Source organism: Cebus imitator, unplaced genomic scaffold (genome assembly GCF_001604975.1).
Source record: "Cebus imitator isolate Cc_AM_T3 unplaced genomic scaffold, Cebus_imitator-1.0 Scaffold192, whole genome shotgun sequence".
NCBI classification, from domain to species: Eukaryota; Metazoa; Chordata; class Mammalia; order Primates; family Cebidae; genus Cebus; species Cebus imitator.
The window spans coordinates 1,073,521-1,098,982 of record NW_016107507.1 but is presented as its reverse complement, the minus strand read 5'-3'; the positions used below and the strand labels follow the sequence as shown (position 1 = coordinate 1,098,982).

The following is a 25,462-nucleotide window of genomic DNA, read 5'->3' as shown; positions in this document are numbered from 1 at the left end:
AGCTGGGACTACAGGCACGTGCCACCATGCCCAGCTAATTTTTTGTAGCTTTAGTAGAGACGGGGTTTCACCGTGTTGACCAGGATGGTCTCGATTTCTTGACCTCGTGATCCACCCGCCTGGGCCTCCCAAAGTGCTGGGATTACAGGCATGAGCCGCCGCTCCCGGCCGTTTGTACCTGTTTTTAAGGCAAGATGACCATGAGAGAAAACAAAAGAAAAATATGGCGTGGTGGCTTATGAAAGTCTGAGAGTTATGAAGTAGCGTTTTCGTACTGGTTTCTGTGCCAGCCCAGCTGTGGCTTCTGGCATACCTCCTTCCATCCATCCCAGGGGTTTTCTCTGGGTGGAGAAGTAGCCGGAAACACCACTGCCCCTCCTCATTCCACACACAGCGATTGTGATACGTGTCCTCCCCTTGAAGAGCAGCTCTGCCCCTGCCTCCACTGAGAAGGACTATTCTAGAAGTTCAGAAACCAGTGAGAGCTGGAGTGGTCAAGGCTTTGTTCTTAGGTAAAACCCAGATGGCCTTTGATGGATACTTAATTTGGATTAGGTTGGTAGGTAGATGTGTAGGTAGGTAGGAAGGAAAGAAGGAAAAAAATAAACTGGAAAGAAGGGGGCATGGTGGCTTATGCCTGTAATCCCAGCACTCTGGGAAGCCGAGGTGGGTGGATCACCTGAGATCAGGAGTTTGAGACCAACCTGACCAACATGGAGAAGTCCCGTCTCTACTAAAAATACAAAAATTAGCTGGGCATAGTGGCGCATGCCTATAATCCCAGCTACTCAGGAGGCTAAGGCAGGAGAATCACTTGAACCCGAAAGGTAGAGGTTGCGGTGAGCCGAGATCGTGCAATTGCACTCCAGCCTGGGCAATAAGAGCCAAACTCAGTCTGAAAAAAAAAAAAGAAAAGAAAAGAAAAATGGAAAGAAAGAAGGAAGAGGAAACAAGAGGAAGGAAAAGGAAAAGAGAGGGAGGAAGGTGGGAGGGAGTTTAGGTAACAACAAGAGCATGAATCACAAGGCCGCAAAGACGTTCTTAAAACCATTACCGAGTCCATGCTGGGAAGGATTATTACAAGGTTTAATTCAACCCATGTATGGAGAGCAGGACTCTGCTGGGCACCAAGGATGTGAGTGGACCTGACACAGTCCCTCTCCTGCAGGCTGTTGTGTTGTGGGGGAGACAGGCAAAGTAGGAAGCTGGAGTGTGGAGCCCCAGGAAGGCCAGGCTGAGTCAAGCTTCCCTGTGCCAACACAAGAATGGGATTGTGAAGCCCGAGAGTGAGATGATGAAAGCTGGGTGGCGCCAAAATGGCTGCCAAATGGGCTAGCAGAGGGAAGTGCTGTGCCCAAGGATGCCAGCTAGCTGCTGTTAAACTGACCTTCCATCTTACCGTGGTCTGGCCTGGTGTGCTGGTGGGAACATGGGAATACAGAAGAGGGAATCCACCCTTCAAACCTCATGGTCCTCGAAGCAAGGGGCCTGTGGACAGGCTTTCCTAGCAGCACATCACCAGGAAGTTCCTTTGCTGCAGTGTCCTCACACCCTGTCCCACCCCGAGAGGGACCAGAAGGAACCCTCAGTGGGATGGCAGCCATCCTCTGTCATTTGCTTCCAAAAGGACTTTCCCGTAGAGGTTGACATTTGTCATAGCCCATTCACTTCCACAGAGGTCAGATGGCTGTTGATTTTATGAAATTCACATTTTTGAGGTTTCTGATCTACTTTAGGGTTTAAACAGTGTCATTGGCCAGGCACGGTGGCTCACACCTGTAATCCCAGCACTTTGGGAGGCCGAGGCAGGAGGATCACAAGGTCAGGAGTTCGAGATCATCCTGGCCAACATGATGAAACCCCATCTCTACTAAAAATACAAAAATTAGCTGGGCATGGTGGCTGGCACCTATAGTCCCAGCTACTTGGGAGGCTGAGGCGTGAGAATTGCTCGAACCCAAAGGCGGAGGTTGCAGTGAGCCAAGATCACGCCATTGCACTCCAGCCTGACGACAGAGTGAGACTCCATCTCAAAAAAAAAAAAAAAAAACACCCAAAAAACAGTATCATCAGTGAATATGTCATTTTTCCCCAGGAGTTGGGCTTGTTGACTGTCATTTTGTCTCAACTTAATCCCCGGTTTCCTAAGTGATCTTCCTTCCTGCCACCCCCTTCCTCCATTGGTCCATAGATTTAAAAGGCTTTTCTTGATGTTGCTCTTGTCATGCAGAGTGTAACTGCAATGAACATTCCAGCTCATGTCACTTCGACATGGCCGTTTACCTGGCCACGGGGAACGTGAGCGGAGGCGTGTGTGATGACTGTCAGCACAACACCATGGGGCGCAGCTGTGAGCAGTGCAAGCCGTTTTACTACCAGCACCCCGAGAGGGACGTCCGCGATCCTAATTTCTGTGAACGTATGTTGGGAAATGTCACTATGTGGGACCTACTCCAGATTGCCTTCCAAACTGAATAGTCTGTATTCTCAGAGCTCGTAGGGTGAGCAGCAAAACCGGCACTGTTATTTTAATTGCAGTTGAAGATGCTTGGAGTGGAATTTACTTGGTAGTTGTGGAGCCTTTAGTCTACTTTTGTGAGATTTAGAGGGATGAAGGGAATATATGTATTTATACAAAGATACATTGAGTTTCCTGCTGCATTTAACCTGGTGTTTTGCATTCTTCTCAGGATGTACGTGTGACCCAGCTGGCTCTCAAAATGAGGGCATTTGTGACAGCTATACTGATTTTTCTACTGGTCTCATTGCTGGTCAGTGTCGGTGTAAATTACATGTGGAAGGAGAACGTTGTGATGTTTGCAAAGAAGGCTTCTATGATTTAAGTACTGAAGATCCATTTGGTTGTAAATGTAAGTCTGTCTGCTAAAAAGTTTGGGAGTTTTCCTGTGTTTGGAATTCCCATTTTACTTTGTAATTCTAAAGCCAGAATATTATTTGAAACTCACATGGTCTGTGTTTTCTCCAATTCATTTTGTCTTTAATACAGCGTGTGCTTGCAATCCTCTGGGAACAATTCCTGGAGGGAATCCTTGTGATTCCGAGACAGGTCACTGCTACTGCAAGCGTCTGGTGATGGGACGGCATTGTGACCAGTGCCTGGTAGGTAAATCCTCATTACATGGGGTGGGTAGTTTGTGAGGATGACATGTTTTAATAGAGAAGGCTTTCCGCCATTGTAGGGTCTACCGTCACCCTCACCTGTACATGTTAAAAGACATGAGTAGACAGTTCAGCCAACAGGAATGACTAATGGTTAATTTGACAAGATGTTTACCATCACTGTTAGAAGCATAAGGTAAAGCCACAATAAAATACCACCTTTATAGACACAGTTAACACAAGTTTTTAAAAATGGGAATGCTTACTGTTAGTGAGGACATCATGAGGTACTAGTACTTCTTGGCTGCTGATGGGAATCCAGATTGGTTTGTACTTTTCTGAAAAGCATGATGGAGATATTTATCAGTCGCCTGTAGAATTGTGCATATGCTTTGACCTGGTAATCCCACTTCTGGGAATCTATTCTGATGATATAATCAGAAAATTGGACAAAGATTTATTCATCAGAAGAATCATTTCATCTTTTATTAATCATAGCAAAAGACTTGAAAACAAGAGTGGGAAAATATTTAAGTAAGTGTGGGGACTTCTGTGCAGCGTAATATTTGGTTGCCACTGAAAACGACAATAACATCAGGAAATGCTCATGCTGCTATAATTAAAAAAAAAAAAACACCACAGGATGTGAATAGTATCTTGATTATGTAGGAAGAAGAATTCATCAAGGAAAGCAAAATCTGGAAGGAAATATACCAGAAAGTTCACTGTAATAATTCTGAGTAGGATGATTATGAGAGTATTTTTGAAAAATCTGTATTTGTAATAACATTTTTATATTGCTTTTACATTTAGGGAGGATTCACTCACCACAAATTATGACCATTAAATCTGTATATTTACATATAATCCTAATAAATTCTTAAAGGAGATTTTTGGAAATCTAATTTAAATAGAGAAGGCTGGTTGGGTTGTGGTGGCTAATGCTTGTAGTACCAGTGCTTTGAGTGGCTGAGGCAGGAGGATTGCTTGAGGCCAGGAGCTTGAGACCAGCCTGGGCAACATAGCAAAACCCCATTTCTAAAACTTTTTAAAATCATAAATAAAATAGGCCAAGCATGGGGGCTCACGCCTGTAATCCCAGCACTTTGGCAGGCTGAGGCAAGTGGATTGCTTGAGGTCAAGAGTTCAAGACCAGCCTGGCCAATATGGTGAAACCCTGTCTTTACTAAAAAAAAAAAAAAAAAAAGCTGGGTGTGATGGTGCGCAATCCCAGCTACTCAGGAGGCTGAGTCAGGAAAATTGCTTGAACCCAGAAAGTAGAGGTTGCAGTGAGCTGGGATTGTGCCACTGCACTCCAGGCTGGGTGACAAAGCAAGACTTTGTCTCAAAAAAGTAAACAAAATAAATTGGTGAACCTGTTTTTATATATTCATTTTTGAGGTACACAGAGCTCATTTTCCCTATATAAATACTGTTCCATTTCTCTTTATTTCCATCTCTAGTGCTCTGAAGACTTGATTTCCTCACTGCTCAGTTGTAAGAATAGTCATAGTTGTATGCTATACTTCCACATAGATAAATCCGTGGAGGGCTTTCTGTATGGGATTTATGACAGACTGAGCTGAGGACAAAGTTAAAGGCCTGCCAAATGCTTGCCATAATTCTCTTACAGCCAGGGTCATTCTGATGAGGAAAATTGGTGATTTCACCGCTTGCTCTTATTAGTTGTTGGATGGAGGTTATCTGTAGGGCAAAGCAGCTAGTCTGTGACCTGGCATGATCAGGTGATTGTGTACAACTCTGACTCCACTGGCCTGCAGCTCAGGTTTCTTCATTTCAAAACACTCCTTCCTGGTGTTTGCTTTCTGCTTTCATGGTGAAAATCAGCATTTGGTGGAAGAGCCAAAACGTGCTTTAACTTGTTTCTTGCTGAGTCTATTGTTTAATTACAGAAACCTCCCTTTACATGTTGAATGTTTTGTTCTGCAGCCAGAGCACTGGGGCTTAAGCAATGATTTGGATGGATGTCGACCATGTGACTGTGACCTTGGGGGAGCGTTAAACAATAGGTAAGTGGAGCTCCACATACGCTCTTGTACTCAGTCCTCCGGGAAAGTCGTGACTTCTAGAAATGAGGGACATTCAGTTGTTTCTCAAAAAGATATGCAAAGTTTTTTGTTGTTTCTTTTTTGAGACGGAGTCCCGCTTTGTAGCCCAGGCAGGAGTGCCGTGGCACAATCTCGGCTCACTGCAACCTCCACCTCCCAGGTGCTGGTTCAAGCAATTCTTCTGCCTCAGCCTCCCAAGTAGCTGGGATTATAAGCACGTGCCACCATGCCCAACTAATTGTTGTATTTTTAGTAGAGACAGAGTTTCACCGTGTTGGCCTGGCTGGTCTCAAACTCCTGACCTCGTGATCCGCCTGCCTTGGCCTCCCACAGTGCTGAGATTATAGGTGTGAGCCACCACGCCCAGCCCTGCAAAGTATTTTTTTGTATGTCTTGATGAATTTGTGTAGGTATCTTCATGGACTGGATTCCCAGTGATGGAACTGCTAAGTCAAAGTACATATGTATTTTTCATTTTAATAGAGAATGTTAGGTTGTTTCAGCCATATTGAGCTGTTTATTTTCCTATCAGTTACAAAAGTACCTTTTCCCCCATCCACAGCAGCAGTTGGTATCAACCATTTTATTTTTCAACAATCTAAAAACATAGAAAATGGACTCCTGTTTTGATTTGTGTAGATAATGTTTTCATTTTCTTTCTTTCTTTTTTATTTTGCAACTTGGAAGCCCATTAATGAAAATTATATAAAATAATGTTTAGTTGCTTAAATATGCTACTATTCCTGAATAAATGAAACATAAGGCTCCACCAGAGCTATCAGAACACACGTTTGGCAAGATGTTAAATCTGTTGGAGTTTAATTAACCACCTTCGAGTCAAAGAGAATGTTGGTCTCTGTTCCTGGCTCAGAGTCAGAACATCTGGAACAGATAGTGTAAGTGACTGCTGAGAGAAGAGACAGATGTTTCCCTGTGGCCTTGAGTCTTCTCAGAGAGAACACGCTGAATTCATTGAGTAAGCTTCATGTACTCAAAAACGGACTTTCTTACCCAATTATTTCCCAACACCGTAGTAGTCTCCTGGGAAAGAACGAGGTTTTCAGCAGCAAGAACATGTTCTGTTTGTCCTCTTTATTTGGGTTTATTCTGTTCCAGGTCATGCCATAGACTCAGTACGGCATGTAGCGTCTGAAATCCGGTATGAATTTCTGTTCTTAGAAAACCTCCAGAGAGGGGGAAGCTAGCATAATTCCATAAAAGCAGGGAACACAGACAGAATGCCCTCTGCTTATGGAACCACTTTTCTGACTTTCCTTTGTGACTCCCAGAACACATGTTGAATCATTTAGTAATTGATTCCTCAATTCAAAGCTGTCATCACTCCTGAAATCTTTCTTGATGAGATGAAAGTGACATGTGCAATTGCGAAATTATGTCATAAACTCAGGAATGTCCTATGGTCCTTAACCCTAAGTGATTTTTGTTTCTACACTGCCTTCCACTTTTTCTCTGTTCCACACGCACTTCCTGTCTCCACCCACGCACAGGCCCTGGCCTGCGCTCTAATCTCTCCTGCAAAAATGTATAGAAACCAGAATGTATTCATCAAGAGAGTTTAGGAGGCAAAATTAGTACAGATTTTTGAGCAGGTAATCATCTGATCTTTCTGGAATGATTGATGGGATGCCCTATCTTTGAGAATCATTGAGGGAGGGGAAAAAAAGAACCTTTAAAGATGCCTTCTAGTCTGGTGACTCTAGAGTGTTTTATGGTGATACTTTGCAAAATGGTTTTCCCTCAAGAGGAATTTCCCTAGGCACCCTGTAGGCAGGGTCTCCTGAAGCACTGATTCTACTGGGAAAGGTCATAGATGCCACTTGGGAAATATTTGCTGGATGATTTGTTTGTTGTAATCACTCATAAAAAATCTTTCACCTGATAGTATTTCTTTGCTTTGCCTTGGATATGTAGTAGGTATTAAATAAATACTGATTGAGTAGAAGAATTTAAGAAATAAAAGATTTCTAAGATGTTAAAAACTAGGTATGTACTCCTTAGGAGAGGCAATCTCTAAATGTGATCCCAGGTGCTCCTTAGTTACTTTGGTGAGGGACAGAGTTCAGCATAAAAATCATTGGAAGAGGTAAAAGCTTTAAGATGTTTTGTACAGTGAGCTGAATGGATTTTTGGTAGTACAACGTAAGTTTAATAATCCGTGTCTATTACGTTGTCAGCCAGTCTGCACTTTGGAATAACTAAGTGACTGGGCACAGTGGCTCACACCTGTAATCCCAGCACTTTGGGAGGCCAAAAAGCGGGCGGATCACCTGAGGTCAGGAGTTTGAGACCAGCATGGCCAACATGGTGAAACTCCATCTCTACTAAAAATATAAAAATTATCCAGGCATGGTGGTGGGTACTTGTAATCTCAGCTACTCAGGAGGCTGAGGCAGGGAGAATCACCTGAACCCAGAAGGTGGAGGTTGCAGTGAGCCCAGATCGTGCCATTGCACTTCAGCTTAGGTGACAGAGCAAGTCTGTCTCAAAAAATTTTTAAAAAGTAAGACCTAATTAAGTTAAATAATGTAACTGAAGCCAAGTTAATGAAGTTTTGTCTAGTAGATTACCTGTTTTAATGAATAAAAAAGAATTGGCAGTGGTTGCTAGGTAAATGCTACTTGTAAATGTTTAATAACATTGAAAAATATAAATGTTTTTTTCTTTTTTTAATCTTCTATCAGAGATTTGTCCTCACTGGAGAAAAATATAAACATTTTTACAGTATCCTTCAAAATTATTTTAACAATGAAATGTAGAGATTTCATATCAGGTTTGAAGCACAAGTTGTTTTTTTTTTTTTCTTTGAGGCAGAGTCTTGCTTTGTCACCCAGACTGGAGCGCAGTGGCATGATCTCAACCCACTGCAACAACCTCCGCTTCCTGGGTTCAAGCGATACCCCCACCTCCGCCTCCCGAGTAGCTGGGACTACAGGTGCCAGCCACCATGTCTGGCTAATCTGCATATTTTTAATAGAGATGGGGTTTCACCATGTTGGTCAGGCTGGTCTTGAACTCCTTACCTCAAGTGACCTGCTCTCCCCAACCTCCCAAAATGCTGGGATTATAGGTGTGAGCCTCCACACGTGGCCCTACTTCTTTTTTGAACTTCCTGGCTGAAGCCTGAACCGTCCCCTCCTCAATGCATTACTTCTGCATCTCTTTAAGCATATACTTTGTTCTTACAGTTGTAGTAAAAAGGTCTCTGGACAGGGATTATGTCGTGTTGGTTTTTGTATCTCACTTGGCACCCAACACGGTGGGCCTGGCAGGTACTTAATAAATGAGAGACTAAAATTTATTGTACTTTGAAACCAGAGCAGAAGTTAATATTTTTATCAGTGTATTGAATGACTATGGGATATAGCTAACCCTTTGTTAATTATAATCATGCACCGCATAATAACATTTCATTCAAGGATGGGCCACACCTACAATGGTGGTTCCATAAGATGCTGTATTTTCACTGCAACTTTTCTACATTTTAATATGGCTGAATACGCAAATTCTTGCCATTGTGTTACAATTGCCTATGGTATTCAATACAGTAATATGCAGTACAGGTTTGTAGCCTAGGAGCAATAGACTATACTGTACAGCCTGGGCGTGTAGTAGGCTATACCATCTAGGTTTGTGTAAGCACACTCTATGATGGTCACACAACAACAAAATTGTCTAACGACACATTTCTCAGAACATATCCCCGTCATTAAGTGGCATGTGACTGTTCCGTGGTAGAACAGGATTATGGCACATAGGTCCTACCGAATAGAAAGTGTCCTAGTTGAGGGTGGGGAAGAATTCAACCCTCAGGGAATGAATGGTATGGACTGAACACTGTGGTTGGTTATTAGGAATGATGCTTTATATCCTTTAATATTTTTCTGCCTAATTCCTTAGTAACAGAGAAAGTGTAAAACTCTATTTCCCCTATTTATCACCATTTAAATGAAATGGAATTTTTAAATGTTGCCAATTTGTATATTTATTATAAATCTGTTTGTTTTTAGAAATAATCTTGACCTTCACCCACTGAGAGAACATAGGGCCTGTGTTAGTTTTCTGTTGCTGCCATAACAAATACCACAATTTAGTTGTTTAAAACAACATAAATTTATTATTTTCCAGCTCTGTATGTCAAATACAGTCTCGTAGACCCCAATCACGATGTTGGTAGGGCTGCATTGTTTTCTGAAGGTTCTGAAGGAGAATCTGTTTCCAGCTCATTTGGGTTGTTGGCAGGATTCAGCTCCTCACAGCTGTAGGCTGAGGTTCCTCTTGTCTTGCTGGCTGTCATCGAAGGGCCATTCTTGGCCTCTAGAGCCTGCCCACATTCCTTGACTCATGGCCCTCCCTCCATGTTCAAAGCCAGCACTGGCTCAAATCCTTCTCATGTCACAGCTCTCTGACCCACTTACTACTCTGCCTGCCTCTCCCACTTTTAGGAATTCATGTGATTAGATTGGGCCCACCCAGATACGCCAATAATCTCTCCATCTCAAGGTCCTAACCGCAATCACACCTCCAAAGTCTTTTTTCTTGTTTATTCTTTTGCCAAACAAGGTAACACATTCTCAGGTTCCAGGGGTTGGGACATGGACATCTTTNGTAAAGTCCCTTTTGCCATATGAGGTAACATCCCACAGACAACAGGGATGAGGACGTGGACATCTTTGGGTGCCATTATTCTGCCTCGTACAGGGCCTTATTTATTTTAAGCCCTTATTCTTCTTTACTGATTTAATGAATTGAATCTCTAGTTTACTGGGAAATTTGTAGAAAATACATAAAAATGTAAACTGTATCATTTCTATCAGATGTGGTTTTTACTTGAAGGCAGGAGAGAATAATTACATGTAATAAATCATTGGTCTTGCTGTGAAGAAGCTAGGATTTGAGCTTGAGTTTTGAAAGCTGAGTGAGATTTGAAAGGTATGAGATATATATATACATATATATATATATATATATATATATATATACACACACACACATATATATATATATATAGTTGTTGTACTTTAGGTTCTGGGGAACATGTACAGATCATGCAGGATTGTTGTATAGGTACACACATGGCAATGTGGTTTGCTACTTCCATCCCCTGACACCTATATCTGGCATTTCTCCCATGTTATCTCTCCCCAACCTCCCCACCCCCACTGTTCCTCCCCTAGTCCCCCATAACAGACCCCGATGTGTGATGCTTCTCTCCCTGTGTCCGCGTGTTCTCATAGCTCAACATCCGCCTATGAATGAGAACATGCGGTGTTTGATTTTCTGTTCTTGTGTCAGTTTGCTGAGAATGATGGTTTCCAGATTCATCCATGTCCCTACAAAGGAAACAAACTCATTGTTTTTTATGGCTGCATAGTATTCCATGGTGTATATGTGCCACATTTTCCTTGTCCAGTCTATCATTGATGGGCATTTGGGTTGGCTCCAAGTCTTTGCTATTGTAAACAGTGCCACAATGAACATATGTGTGCATGTGTCTTTATAATAGAATGGTTTATAATCCCTTGGATACATACCCAGTAATGGAATTGCTGGGTCAATTGGAATTTCTATTTCTAGGTCCTTGAGGAATTGCCACACTGTCTTCCACAATGGTTGAACTAATTTACACTCCCACCAACAGTGTAAAAGTGTTCCTGTTTCTCCATATCCTCTCTAGCATCTGTTGTCTCTAGATTTTTTTAATGATTGCCATTCTAACTGGCGTGAGATGGTATCTCAGCATGGTTTTGATTTGCATTTCTCCAGTAATCAGTGGTGATGAGCATTTTTTCACATTTGTTGGCCTCATCTATGTCTTCTTTTGAAAAGTGTCTGCTCATGTCCTTCATCCACTTTTGAATGGGTTTGTTTTTTTCTTGTAAATCTGCTTTAGTTCTTTGTAGATTCTGGATTAAATTAGCCCTTTGTCAGACAGGCAGATTGCAAAAATTTTTTCCCATTCTTTTGGTTGCCAGTTCACTCTAATGATTGTTTCTTTTGCTCTACAGAAGCTCTGGAGTTTAATTAGATCCCATTTGTCTATTTTGGCTTTTGTTGCCAGTGCTTTTGGTGTTTTAGTCATGAAGTCCTTGCCTATGGCTATGTCCTGAATGGTTTTGCCTAGGTTTTTCTTCTAGGGTTTTTATGGGGTTAGGTTTTATGTTTTAAGTCTTTAATCCATCTGGCGTTAATTTTAGTGTAAGGTGTCAGGAAGGGGTCCAGTTTCTGTTTCCTGCACATTGCTAGCCAGTTATCCCAACACCATTTATTAAACAGGGAATCCTTTCCCTATTGCTTGTTTTTGTCAGGTTTGTCAAAGATCAGATGGTTGTAGATGTATGGCATTGCCTCTGAGGCCTCTGTTCTGTTCCATTGGCCTGTATCTCTGTTTTGGTACCAGTACCATGCTGTTTTGATTACTGTTGTCTTGTAGTACAGTTTGAAGTCAGGTAGCGTGATGTCTCCAGCTTTGTTCTTTTTGCTTAGGATTGTCTTGGCTATGTGGGCTCTCTTTTGGTTCCATATGAATTAAGGTGGTTTTTTCCAGTTCTGTGAAAGAGGGTCATAGGTAGCTTGATTGGGATAGCGTTGAATCTATAAAATTACTTTGGGCAGTATGGCCATTTTCACAATATTGATTCTTCCTAACCATGAGGATGGAATGTTTTTCCATCTGTTTGTGTCCTCTCTTATTTCCTTAAGCAGTGGTTCATAGTTCTCCTTGAAGAGATCCTTTACATTCTTTTGTTAGTTGTATTCCTAGGTATTTTATTTAATTTGTAGCAATTGTGAATGGGACTTTGCTCTTGATTTGGCTCTCTTTAAGTCTGTTATTGGTGTATAGGAATGCTTGTGATTTCTACACATTGATTTTGTATCCTGAGACTTTGCTGCAGTTGCTTATCAGTTTCAGGAGATTTTGAGCTGAGACGATTGGGTCTTCTAAATATATAATCATGTCATCTGCAAATAGAGACAATTTGACTTCCTACTTTCCTAATTGGTTACCCTTTATTTCTTTTTCTTGCCTGATGACTCTGACTAGAACTTCCAGTATTATATTGAATAGGAAGGGTGAGAGAGGGCATCCTTGTCTAGTGCCAGATTTCAAAGGGAATGCTTCCAGTTTTTACCCATTCAGTATGATATTGGCTGTGACTTTGTCATAAATACCTTTTATTGTTTTGAGATACATTCCATTGATACCTAGTTTATTGAGAGTTTTTAGCATAAAGGGCTGTTGAATTTTGTCAAAGGCCTTCTCTGCATCAATTGAGATAATCATATGGTTTTTGTCATTGGTTCTGTTTATGTGGTGAATTACGTTTATAGATTTGCATATGTTGAACCAGTCTTGCATCCCTGGGATGAAGCCTACTTGATCATGATGGATAAGCTTTTTGATGTACTGTTGCAATCGGTTTGCCAGTATTTTATTAAATATTTTTGCATCTGTGTTAATCATGGATATTGGCCTGAAGTTTCCTTTTTTGGGTCAGTCTCTGCCAGGTTTTGGTATCAGGATAATGTTGGTCTCATAAAATGATTTGGGAAAGATTCCCTCTTTTTGTATTGCTTGGAATAGTTTCAGAAGGAGTGGTACCAGCTCCTCCTTGTATTTCTGGTAGAATTTGGCTGTGAACACACCTGGACCTGGGCTTTTTTTGGTTGGTAGGCTATTCATTGCTCCCTCAACCTCTGCCCTTGCTATTTGGTCTATTCAGGGTTTCAACTTCTTTCTTGGTTTAGGCTTGGGAGGGTTCAAGTGTCCAGAAATTTATCCATTTCTTCCAGTTTTACTGGTTTGTGTGCAGAGTTGTTTGTCGTAATCTCTGATGGTATTTTGTATTTCTGTGGAATTGGTGGTGATATCCCCTTTATCATTTTTTATTGTATCTATTTTCTTCTCTCTTTTCTTTTTAATAATATGGCTAGTGGTCTATTTTGTTGATCTTTTCAAAAAACCAGCTCCTGAATTTATTGATTTTTTTGAAGGGTTTTTTGTCTCGCTCTCCTTCAGTTCTGCTCTGATCTTAGTTATTTCTTGTCTTCTGCTAGCTTTTGAGTTGTTTTTTGATCTTGCTCCTCTGGCTCTTTCAATTTTGATGATAGGGTGTCGATTTTAGATCTTTCCTTGCTTCTCATGTGGGCATTTATTGCTATAAATTTCCCTCTAGACACTGCTTTAAATGTGTTCCAGAGATTCTGGTACGTTGTGTCTTCGTTCTCTTTGGTTTCAAAGAACATCTTTATTACTGCCTTAATTTCAGTGTTTTCCAGTCAACATTCAACAGCCAGTTGTTCAGTTTCCACAAAGTTATGTGGTTCTGATTTAGTTTCTTAATCCTGAGTTCTAATTTGATTGCACTGTGGTCTGAGAGACTGCTTGTTACTCGTTCCATTGAGTGATTTACTTCCAATTATGTGGTCAGTTTTAGAGTAGGTGTGATGTGGTGCTGAGAAGAATATACATTCTGTGAATTTGGAGTGAAGAGTTCTGTAAATGTCTATTAGGTTTGCTTGGTCCAGATCTGAGTTCAAGTCCTGGATGTCCTTGTTAATTTTCTGTCTCGTTGATCTGTCTAATAGTGACAGTGGAGTGTTAAAGTCTCCCACTATTATTGTGTGGGAGTCTAAGTCTCTTTGTAAGTCATGAAGAACTTCCTTTATGTATCTGGGTGCTCCTGTATTGAGGACATATATACTGAAGATCATTAGCTCTTCTAGTTGCATTGATCCTTTTACCATTATGTAATGGCCTTCTTTGTCTATTTTGATCTTTGTTGATTTAAAGTCTATTTTATCAGAGACTAGGATTGCAATGCCTGTTTTGTTTTTTGTTTTTTGTTTGCTCTCCATTTGCTTGGAAAATCTTCCTCCATCCCTTTATTTTGAGCTATGTGTGTCCTTGCACGAGAGATGGGTTTCCTGAAAACAGCACACTGATGGGTTTTGACTTTATATCCAATTTGCCAGTCTGTGTTTTTTGATTGGGGCATTTGGCCCATTTACATTTAAGGTTAATATTGTTATGTATGAATTTGATCCTGCCATTTTGATGCTAGCTGATGTTTTTCCCATTAGTTGACACAGTTTCTTCATTGTGTCGATGGTCTTTACCATTTGGCATGTTTTTGGAGTGGCTGGTACTTGTTGTTCCTTTCCTTGTTTAGTGCTTCTTTCAGGAGGTCTTGTAAAGCGGGCCTGGTGGTGACAAAATCACTCCACAATTGCATGTTCGTAAAGGATTTTATTTCTCCTTCACTTATGAAGCTTAGTTTGGCTGGATATGAAATTCTAGGTTGAATGTTATTTTCTTTAATGATGTTGAATATTGGTCCCCACTCTCTTCTGGCTGGTAGGGTTTCTGCCGAGAGATCCACTGTGAATCTGATGGGCTTCCCTCTGGGGTAACCCAACCTTTCTCTCTGGCTGCCCTTAGCATTTTTTCCTTCATTTCAACCCTGGTGAATCTGACGATTATGTGCCTTGGGGTTGCTCTTCTTGAGGAATATCTTTGTGGTGGTCTCTGTATTTCCTGGAGTTGAATATTGGCCTGCCTTGCTAGGCTGGGGAAGTTCTCCTGGATAATATCCTAAAGAGTATTTTCCAGCTTGGATTCATTCTCTCCATCACGTTCAGGTACACCTATCAAGCTCAGATTAGGTCTTTTCACATAATCCCATATTTCTTGGAGGCTTTGTTCATTTCTTTTCACTCTTTTTTCTCTAATCTTGCCTTCTCATTTTATTTCATTGAGTTGATCTTCAATCTCTGATATCCTTTCTTCTGCTTGATTGATTCGACTATTGAAACTTGTGTGTGCTTCATGAAGTTGTCATGTTTTTCAGCTCCATCAATTCATTTATATTCTTCTCTAAGCTGTTTATTCTTGTTAGCATTTTGTCAAACCTTTTTTCAAGGTTCTTGGTTTCTTTGCACTAGGTTAGAACATGTTCTTTTAGCTCAGAGAAGTTTGTTATTACCCACCTTCTGAAGCCTGTTTCTGTCAATTCATCAGACTCATTCTCCATCCAGCTTTGTCCCCTTGCTGGTGAGGAGTTGTGATCCCTTGGAGGAGGAGAGGTGTTCTGGTTTTTGGTGTTTTTATCCTTTTTGCACTGGTTTCTTCCCATTTGTGTGGATTTATCCACCTGTGGTCTTTGTAGTTGGTGACTTTTGGATGGGTTCTCTGAGTGGACGTCCTTTTCATTGATGTTGAAGCTATTTCTTTCTGTTTTTTAGTTTTCCTTCTAACAGTCAGGCCCCTCTGCTGCAGGAATGCCGGAGGTCAACTCCAGACCCTTCTTGCCTGGAGATCACCTGCAGCAGCTGCAGAACAGTAAGGGTTGCTGCTGGTTTCTTCGGTTATCTTCATCCCAGAAGGGTACCCTCCAGATGTCAGCCTGACCTCTCCTTTATGACGTATCTCTTTGGATATATGGGGTTTGGGGAGCTGCTTGAGGAGATAGTCTGCCCCTTATAGGAGCTCAAGTGCTGAGCTGGGAGCTCCGTTGTTCCATGCAGAGCTGCTGAGCAGGTACATTTAAGTCTGCTGCAGTGAAACTCATAACTACCTTTTTTCCCAGGTGCTCTGTCTTGGGACTTTATTTACAAGTTCCTGACATGCTGCTGCCTTTTTTCAGAGATGCCCTACCCAGCAAGGAGGTAGTCTAGTCACAGTCTGCCAGCAGAGGCATTGCTGAGCTGCCGTGGGCTCTGCCCAGCTGCTGTGTGAACTTCCTTGCAGTTTTGTTTACAGTGGTACAGTTAGAACTGCCTCAGTAATGGCTGATTGTCTCAGTAATGGTGGATTGCCTCAGTAAAGGCGGATTGCTTCGGTAATGGTGGAAGTTCTAGAGGCTGTAAGTCTGAAATCAGGGTGCCACCCTGGTGAGGTTTATGTGAAGTACCTCTTCCAGGTTGGAATTGCCACCTTCTCCTTGTATCCTCACCTGCCTGATAGTACCCTGTTGGAAAACTTAAAAGTTATTTCAAAAGCAAAACTTGTTGCTCCAGTGGCTGTATACACACCTTCCACAGCAGTAATCAGGTCTGTTTAGGCTGAGATTCAGCAGGCTGTAGTCCCAGCTACTCAGGAGGCTGAGGCAGGAGAATCACTTGAACCCAGGAGGTGGAGGTTGCAGTGAGTGAAAGATATGATTGATGAGCAGGGGAGGGCCTCCTAGCTGGGAAGGAAAATATGGGTAAAGGCACAGAGATGGGAATGGCTGTGGCAAGGTGGAGATCTGGCCTGATCTTGACCATCTCTGCTCACATTCCCCCATCACCCTCTTTGTTCCTGTCACTCCTGTCCTCTCTCTGCCTGTCAATTTCTCTCCAGGCTTTAAAGATGCCTCTTTCATGATCCCCCACTCAGTCTCCTCAATCAGATGAATCGTATCTTCTTCTCCCATGGTGCTTTGCTTGTAGCTCTATTAATGCATAAGTTCTTCCTGCATTTTGATTTGTTGCATTGGTTAATTGCTTTTTTTCTTATCACCAGTTAGACGGTAAGTTCTTGAAGACAGAGACTGTTTTTTTTCTTTTTCTCTTTCTGCATATCATTTATCCAGAAATAATAGACTTGCTGAGGAAGTAAGGAATCTTTCAGAACAAAGTTCACAATGGGCTCAACTATGAGGCTACTTGCACTGGGAAGCGAGGCTGCCAGTTCCAATATTTGCTCAGTAAATATTTGCTGAAAAGTATGAAGAGTGTGGCTTATTGGAAAGCAAAGAGTCAGCACCAGAAAGAGAGGCTGTTTTCAGGGGCTGGGTTATGGAGGCTGTAGAAAGCCAGGCAGAGGAATCATGACTTGAAATTGTAAGAAGCAATTGTGGGTTTTTGTGAAACAGTGAAAGCCGTGCTGTGGGAAGATTGGTTGGCCTGTGGTAGATGGATTGGGCAGAGGAGGGAGAAGAGTTTGAGGTGTCAGGAGATTGTTAGAGTAACAGGTATGGGATGCTGACATCCTGGACTGAGGCAGTGGCAGTGACAATGAGAGAAAGCTGCTAAGTTGGGAAACATTTTGAAGTAAGACTTGAATATTGGGATAAAGGAAATAGAAGGTGATGTCTCAACTGCACCATGAGAAGAATTTTAAATCTACTGGCAGAAGTAGCAGAGCTGAGGATAAGTCAGTGTGGGAGGTGATGATCTGTTTGGGACAAGATGAATTAGAGATGACAGGTGGCCAGTCCATGGAATGTCCCATTGATGGCTGGAAATAGAGAAGCAGAGCACAGCCGGCTGCTGGGCGCTGAGAGCTGTTAGGGTGAGCGCCGTCTGCCTAGGAAAGCCATGAGAATGAGTTCACTGAAGGAGCCAGTGTTAAACTGGAGCCATGCCTATCAGTGATGACAAGCCTGTGGACAGAAACATGTGATTGACAGGGCCACTGTTAAGGGAATTCCTTTCACATGATTGGGTCTCATGGAGCCGTTCCTTGTTTAGAACTGTTGGCAGACAGAGGCAGCACCAGGAGGATGCTGGCGTCTTTGTCCTCACCTTCATTTGCTTGTTTTCTAATGGTTGTGTGTGAAGGGCTAGTTGTTTTCTTCTTTGGTGGTTCCTGTTTTGGAGATTTGTTGTCTCAGTAAACATCTGGGGAAGAAGGAATTTTCTTTTGTCCATATGATGTAATGTCTGATGCCTGAATTTCTGAAAATAGCTTTTGTTCACCAGCTGTGCCAAAAGAGAGCTAGGGCCCTAACAGGAACAAGCTTTCCTCTCCTGGGAATTGGCTATGTAGGATAACAGATAACAACATGACATATAGAAAGAGGACTTCAGCTATACTGTGGCAGGTTGGAACTATTTTTTTCTTTTTCTTCTTCTTTTTTTTTTTCTTTTTTGAGACAAAGTCTCTCTCTGTCGCCCAGGCTGGAGTGCAATGGCATGATCTCGGCTCACTGGAACCTCCGCCTCCCGGGTTCAAGCAATTCTCCTGTCTCAGCCTCCCAAGTAACTGGGATTATAGATGCATCTCCCACACCTGGCTAATTTTTTGTATTTTTAGTAGAGACAGAGTTTCACCATGTTGGCCAGGTTGGTCTCGAACTCCTAACCTCAAGTGATCCACCCGCCTTGGCCTCCCAGAGTGCTGGGATTACAGCGTGAGCCACCACGCACCGAGCCTCGAGACATTTTTAATAAGCCTGTGAGTGCAAAGTCTTCCTGTGAGCTGCAACTTGCTTTAGGTACCTTGTTTAAAACTTTGGGAGGAGAAAAAAAGGAAAAAAAAAAAAAAACCTTGAGAATGAGTTTAAAGTAACAATTCCAAACCATTAGTTCACCTTTAAATGAAGTAAAAATGGATACATGTAATTTGAGTTTTATTTTGTATACAAAATTATACTAATAAAAAAAGGACATAAACTGAGAACAGAATAAATATATTATAGCTTATCCAGACACCTTTATTACCTACAGTGGTAATGATTAAATTTTCAAGGTTTATTTACATTAAATTCCTTATTTTTCTTTTATTTCATGCATTTCTTATATTTAGTATAGCATAGCCAATGGAAAGGGGGAAGAGAGACAAAAGATGCAGAAGGAAAAATCACAGAATTTGGTTCCTGATGGAGTGTGAAGAAATAATCTAGAGAAGAACATGTACACTTCTGACTTGGTTGACTGAGCAGGTGGTAGTGCCTTCACCCTGATAGAGACTACAGGAGGAAGCGAGGGCTTCTGTTTTAGATCCACTGGTTGGGGATGCCTCTGGGACAGAGCTGGAGATGTCCTTCAGGGAGCTGGATATTTGAGCCTGAATCTCAGGAAATAAGCAAAAGATGCAAGATGACAAAGCAATAAAGTTTGGGATGTCTACAGAAAACCTCCATGTGATGCGGATGGAGCATCCATCCAGAGAGGGCAAGGGAGGTAAAACAGAGAAGACCAGGTTGCCCACCATGCTTTTGGAGTTTGGGATTAATCCACAGGCACTGCTTTATTCCACATATGTATTTTCTGAAGAAAACAATGGAATGCTGTGTAGGTATTTGGCCCTGTGTACTGAGTAATGGCAGCTGTAGCGCTGCTTCTGGCGGGTTGACTCGGGTGACCGTGAACTCAGCTGACCTGGCTCCTCCTCCCTTCCAGGTGCTCTGCGGAGTCAGGCCAGTGCTCATGTCGGCCTCACATGATTGGACGTCAGTGCAGCGAAGTGGAACCTGGTTACTACTTTGCCACCCTGGATCACTACCTCTATGAAGCAGAGGAAGCCAATCTGGGGCCCGTGAGTAGGGGAGTGTGTGGCAGGTCGGTAAAGCAGTGTTTTGGGGTGTAGTGGAACGTACATGCTTTGTAAAGAGACCATTTCAGAAGCATTTTTATAGCTTTGTCAGTGAGCACAAAATAAGGATCAGAACATGCCTTCCCGAAGACAGCCATATTTAAAGCTAAGTGAATCTGTAGGTCACAAATGGGCTTCAGAGCGTTCACTGATAAGGCTTTTGGTTGGTTTAAGAAATTTGTCTTTACAAGAAACTTTTCTTCTGTCTACTTAGGCTCCAAAGTTATCATCAGTCTAACATGCTAAATACTGAGGCAAGGATACTGTTTCATCAATTCATCCCCAAATTTAGTGACGTTAAATGTATGCCTGGCTCTTTAGCTGGGACGGCTGAAACAGCTGGAGGCTGGCTGGGCATTTCTCTCCACACAACCTCTCCAAGAAGCTCTCTTGATGCTTTTTCACAGCATGGTGGAGGCAGGATAGTGAGATTTCTTACATGACTTCCAGCTTCCAAAAAGAGGAAACAAGCTCCCAGGTCTCTTAAAGCCTGGACTCAGAAGTCCTAGCATGTCATTTCCTCACGTTCTGTTGGTCACAAGTCACAAGGCCAGCCCAGATTCATGGAAAGGATAACATAGTTTGTACCTGTTGATGGGTAAGGCTACACATGATACACACAGATACATACAGGGAATGAAAGAATTGATGGCAGCTGTTTTTGGAGATGACTAACCACAGATATTAAAAAATAACCCCATAGGCAATTAATCAGTTAACTCATCAATTGTGAACATTCATTATCATATTAAGTTTCTTCACTTGAAAATGGAGCCTAAAACTAATGCCAGCATGAGAGACAGAAATCACTAGATACTGCAGTAGCCTTGTGGAGAATCTGGGAATCATCTTATTATTCCTAGACTTGCTTATAACGGTATGTGGGATGTTCTCTTTTTTCTTTTATCCTTATTCTCCTGGTTATATCATATAAGGTGTATCCCAAGCCTTTGAATGCCATCTCCAGGGTCCCAAGACTACTCCAACCGCAAAACTAAAATGAAACCAATTTTCTGTTTGGATATCAAAAACTTTTTGCAATCTATTCGGGGAGATATGACTGTAAAAAATAAGTAGAAGGTAGCCACCATTTTGAATCTTTGGGTGACTTCAGATTTCTTTGACTATTAAACGTTGTTGAATTCTTTTCCAAATAAAGCATAACCACTGTTCCCCATGTCCTCAGGGGGTGAGCGTAGTGGAGCGGCAGTATATCCAGGACCGGACTCCCTCCTGGACTGGAGCCGGCTTTGTCCGAGTGCCTGAAGGGGCTTATTTGGAGTTTTTCATTGACAACATACCGTATTCCATGGAGTATGACATCCTAATTCGCTATGAGCCACAGGTAAAGAAACCACTCAGTGGACTGGTGGAGGAGGGATGGGGAGAATCAGTAGAAAAATAGTATTTCTAATGGGTACTAGATATCATTGTGAAATATGGAGGTTGCATTGGAACAGATCAGACTCTGACAGTCTAACCTCCTCCGTGGAAGTTAAAATATACAATATATTTTTTTTAGGGGGGGATGGAGTCTCACCTCGTTGCCAGGCTGGAGTTCAGTGGCATGATCTTGGCTTACTGCAACCTCTGACTCCCTGGTTCCATGGATTCTCCTGCCTCAACCTCCCAAGTAGCTGGGATTACAGGTGCACATCACCATGCCCAGCTCATTTTTGTATTATTTTTGGAGATCGATTTCACCCTGTTGGCCAAAATGGTCTTGATCTCCTGACCTTGTGATCCACCCCCCTCGGCATCCCAAAGTGCAGAGATTATAGGCATGAGTCACTGTGCCCAGGCAAAATGTACCATTTTTATTTTTTTATTTTTTTTTGGTCTGAGATGGAGTCTTGCTGTGTCACCCAGGGGCTGGAGTGCAGTGGCACCATCTTGGCTCACTGCAACCTGCACCTCTGGGTTCAAGCAGTTTTCCTGTTTCAGCCTCCCTAGTAGCTGGGATTATAGGCGCCTGCCTCCATGCCCGGCTAATTTTTATATTTTTAGTAGAGACGGGGTTTCACCATGTTGGCCAGGCTGGTCTCGAACTCCTGACCTCAGGTGATTCGCCTACCTCAGCCTCCCAAAGTGCTGAGGTTACAGGTGTGAGCCACCACACCCAGCCAAAATGTACCATTTTCTTGAATCCCGTTTCTCAAATGTAGTGATGTTTTATGAGGCACTCAGCCTTGCTGAGGGCTGAGGTGGTGATGAGGATGTATGAGATCCTTTCCTTCCCTCACTGCTTGGCTGGCCAGTGACAGACTCAAGCCCCGAACTGTCAAAGGTGACAGTGCAACAGCAGAGAGATACATGGTGCTAGAAGATGGGTAGGCACCAGCCAGCCTGAGCCAGGGCTACCAAAACGTTTTCCTAGAGAATCAGAGCTGGACCTTAAAGTGTGAATGAAACTGTGGAAAGCTGGCACAAAAGGAAGTAAGAAATAGCGTGAGCAGAAAAGAGGAGAGAGGGTTTTGGTTTTTTTGAGAATCATTCCACGGAGCTTGATGAGAGATAAAGTTGGAGATGGTGTTGACAAAAATACTAGGTTTGTGGACTGTAATATTCACAGGAAGTTACTGAAGCATTTCAAGTAGGGGATTGTCATTATTGGAGCTGCTTTAAAGTGGACTGAAAAGGATACTGGGAAGAGGCAAGAACAGTTGAGAGGTGTTTCAGTGTCCAGGGGAAAGGGACTGGGGCTGGAATCAGGGGAACAGCAGAGGTAGTAGTAAAGAGGAAAGGGAAAAGCAACTCTGTGTTTTCCATTTCAACTTGGCAATTGATTCGGAGAAGTCTTTTAATAAACAGGCAGTGGTGGGCTAACCATCTTTTCGTTGTTTCTTATTCTAGCTACCAGACCACTGGGAAAAAGCTGTCGTCACAGTGCAGCGACCTGGAAAGATTCCAGCCAGCAGCCGGTGTGGTAATACCATTCCTGATGATGACAACCAGGTGGTGTCATTATCACCAGGCTCAAGGTCAGTGTGACAGTGGGTTTGCAGCTCAACAGACCACATATGCAAATTAGTATTTTTCTAATTTTTTTTTTTTTTTTTTTTTTTTTTTTTTTTTTTTTTTTTTTTTTTTTTTTTTTTTTTTTTTTTTNTGTTACCCAGGCTGGAGTGCAGTGATGCAATCTTAGCTCACTGCAACCTCCACCTCCCCAGTTCAAGTGATTCTCCTGCCTCAGCCTCCTGAGTAGCTGGGATTACAGATGCACGCCACCACACCTGGCTAATTTTTGTGTTTTTAGTAGAGATGGGTTTTCACCATGTTGGTCAGGTTGGTCTTGAACTCTTGACCTCGTGATCTGCCCTCCTTGGCCTCCCAAAGTGTTGGGATTACAGGCATGAACCACCGCCCCCAGCCATAGTTTTCTAATATTTTGTGAGTTTTGAAGCCACCATTTCAGAGTGAGACATTGACTGCTGACTTTTTTAGTTTGGAATTATCGATGCAAAGCTTTGTTTTTAATTTTTATTTTTTTGGATGCATGAAGGTTGACTTTTGTTGTTGTCTTTCTTTTTTATTTGGGATCAGATATGTCGTCCTTCCTCGGCCAGTGTGCTTTGAGAAGGGAGTGAACTACACAGTGAGGTTGGAGCTGCCTCAATACACCTCCTCTGATAGCGATGTGGAAAGCCCTTACACGCTGATCGATTCTGTAAGTGCGAGATCGCTTCCGGCATAGGCAGGAAAGCCTGGGTGGAAAGTGTCCAGCTGCTCCCAGGGTGTTTTGTTGAGGGGAAGTACTGAAGCCAGCGCGTAAGCAGCATCATTCTTTCTTGCCTCTGAGGTTACTTTGCTTATGCTCCACCCCGTGGAAAGGATTTACTCCTTCTAAAAGTATAAAATGTCTTTTAGAAATAGCATTTCACTGGGCCTAGTGACTCACACCTGTAATCTCAACACTTCAGGATGCTGAGGCAGGAGGCTTGCTTGAGGCCGGGAATTCAAGACCAGTCTGGGCAACAAAGCGAGACCCCCATCTCTAAAATAAAAACAAATTGCATTTCAAAAGCCACCAGGCTGTGTAAAATAGCTAAGATTTCCTGCCAGAGTATTTAGGAATAGGAAGGTTTATACCTTAGAGGGGCACCACTCTAAGGATGTCTGGCTGTTCTCATTTCTTCACAGCTTGTTCTCATGCCGTACTGTAAATCACTGGACATCTTCACCGTGGGAGGTTCAGGAGATGGGGTGGTCACCAACAGTGCCTGGGAAACCTTTCAGAGATACCGATGTCTGGAGAACAGCAGAAGCGTTGTGAAAACACCGATGACTGATGTTTGCAGAAGCATCATCTTTAGCATTTCTGCCCTGCTACACCAGACGGGCCTGGGTAGGCAGCTGCCGTTTCCAGCTCTGGGTATACCTGGCACACAAAGTGCAGTGGAGTGCACGCCCCATAGCCCTGTGCTCGGCAGCACAAGGAAAAGGGAGTCTCAGTCATAGTTTGTCTTTACCTTTTTAAGTAATATTTCAGTGATAGAGCACCACTAAAGATGGAATCGATATTCAAGAAATAGGCAAATAACAGGTGGCCAGGGGAAAAGTCCATGAGGATAAAGCATTTCTATAAGCAGGGTAGGGAGTGGGGAATGGAATCAGAGAAGCATCAGGTAACTGAAATGTATATTTTCTCTTTGAGAGGTCAGACCAACCTCTGAAGGTCACTGGGCTTTGGTCTAATGTCCTGTGATATTTGAGCTTTGAAGGCAAGGGGAGAAAATGTGAATGACCTCCTGCCTAGAAAAACTGCTTTGATCTGCCAACTCTGCCTCCCCTTTCTTCCCTTCTGCTCATCATAGGGATGAGAATGTTTTAAACCAGAATTCTGAATAAACCAAAGTAGTAAAGGAGAAAGGATCAGGGACAGCCTGATGATGTGCTGCTGTGTGTCATGTGTTCTGGCCTCTCTTCACCTGCAGCTTGCGAATGCGACCCTCAGGGCTCGTTAAGTTCTGTGTGTGACCCCAATGGAGGCCAGTGCCAGTGCCGCCCCAATGTGGTTGGAAGAACCTGCAACAGATGTGCACCTGGAACCTTTGGCTTTGGCCCCAGTGGATGCAAACGTAGGTACCTCAAAAGCATTGTTATGCATTCATTGAGTTGAACTCAGCCATCCTGGCAGGGTTCCATCACTGCAGAGGTGATGCCTCCCTCCTGAAGCTGATCACACCAACCCATGAGCATTCTGAATTGGGGACAGGGTGCTTATAAAAGGGGCGTGTTTCCACTGAATGAGTTTCTCAAGGCAGTTCTTTGTTTGCCTGTTTCTTTAGGTTGTGAGTGCAATCTGCAAGGATCTGTCAATGCCTTCTGCGATCCTGTGACTGGCCAGTGCCACTGTTTCCAGGGAGTGTATGCTCGGCAGTGTGACCGGTGCTTACCTGGGCACTGGGGCTTTCCAAGTTGCCAGCCCTGCCAGTGCAATGGCCATGCCGAGGACTGCGACCCAGTGACTGGGGAGTGCTTGAACTGCCAGGACTACACCATGGGTCATAACTGTGAAAGGTATGCAGACGCTGAAAGTAAGGAGAATGCAATGATCTCAGGCTGAGGAGACAGAATGTTAGACCAACCACAGAATTCATCTCCACCGGGCTTCAGCTCACTCATTCATTTCTCAACACCTCAGTATTTTCTAGGATCTTATTTATTTATCCAGTACATATTTAGTTTACACCCTCTCTGTGCCAGGCGTCGTTCTAGTGCTGGGGATACCGCAGAGAACAAAACTGACATGAATCCGTTCTCTTGGAGAGTCACCCTAGAGCTTACCGCAGGGCTGTATAGAAATTCTGTCTGTCAGGGCCGGGCACGGTGGCTAAAGCCTGTAATCCCAGCACTTTGGGAGGCCGAGGCGGGTGGATCACGAGGTCAAGAGATCGAGACCATCCTGGTCAATATGGTGAAACCCCGTCTCTACTAAAAATACAAAAAATTA

At 42.9% G+C, this 25,462-nt stretch overlaps 1 protein-coding gene across 2 annotated transcripts in view; it reads left to right on the top strand.

The window, feature by feature from the left end:
* The window catches only part of LAMB1 (laminin subunit beta 1), a 96,374-nt gene that overhangs the window by 26,967 nt on the left and 43,945 nt on the right, over nt 1-25,462 (top strand). For both annotated transcript variants that reach the window (XM_017546834.2, XM_017546835.2), the window contains 11 exons: nt 2,231-2,419; nt 2,691-2,870; nt 3,008-3,120; nt 5,071-5,150; nt 19,317-19,452; nt 20,696-20,854; nt 22,363-22,490; nt 23,053-23,176; nt 23,650-23,854; nt 24,444-24,587; nt 24,798-25,029. In XM_017546834.2, coding sequence (XP_017402323.1) covers nt 2,231-2,419; nt 2,691-2,870; nt 3,008-3,120; nt 5,071-5,150; nt 19,317-19,452; nt 20,696-20,854; nt 22,363-22,490; nt 23,053-23,176; nt 23,650-23,854; nt 24,444-24,587; nt 24,798-25,029 — 1,690 coding nt within the window. The remainder of the gene's footprint in view (nt 1-2,230; nt 2,420-2,690; nt 2,871-3,007; nt 3,121-5,070; nt 5,151-19,316; nt 19,453-20,695; nt 20,855-22,362; nt 22,491-23,052; nt 23,177-23,649; nt 23,855-24,443; nt 24,588-24,797; nt 25,030-25,462) is intronic.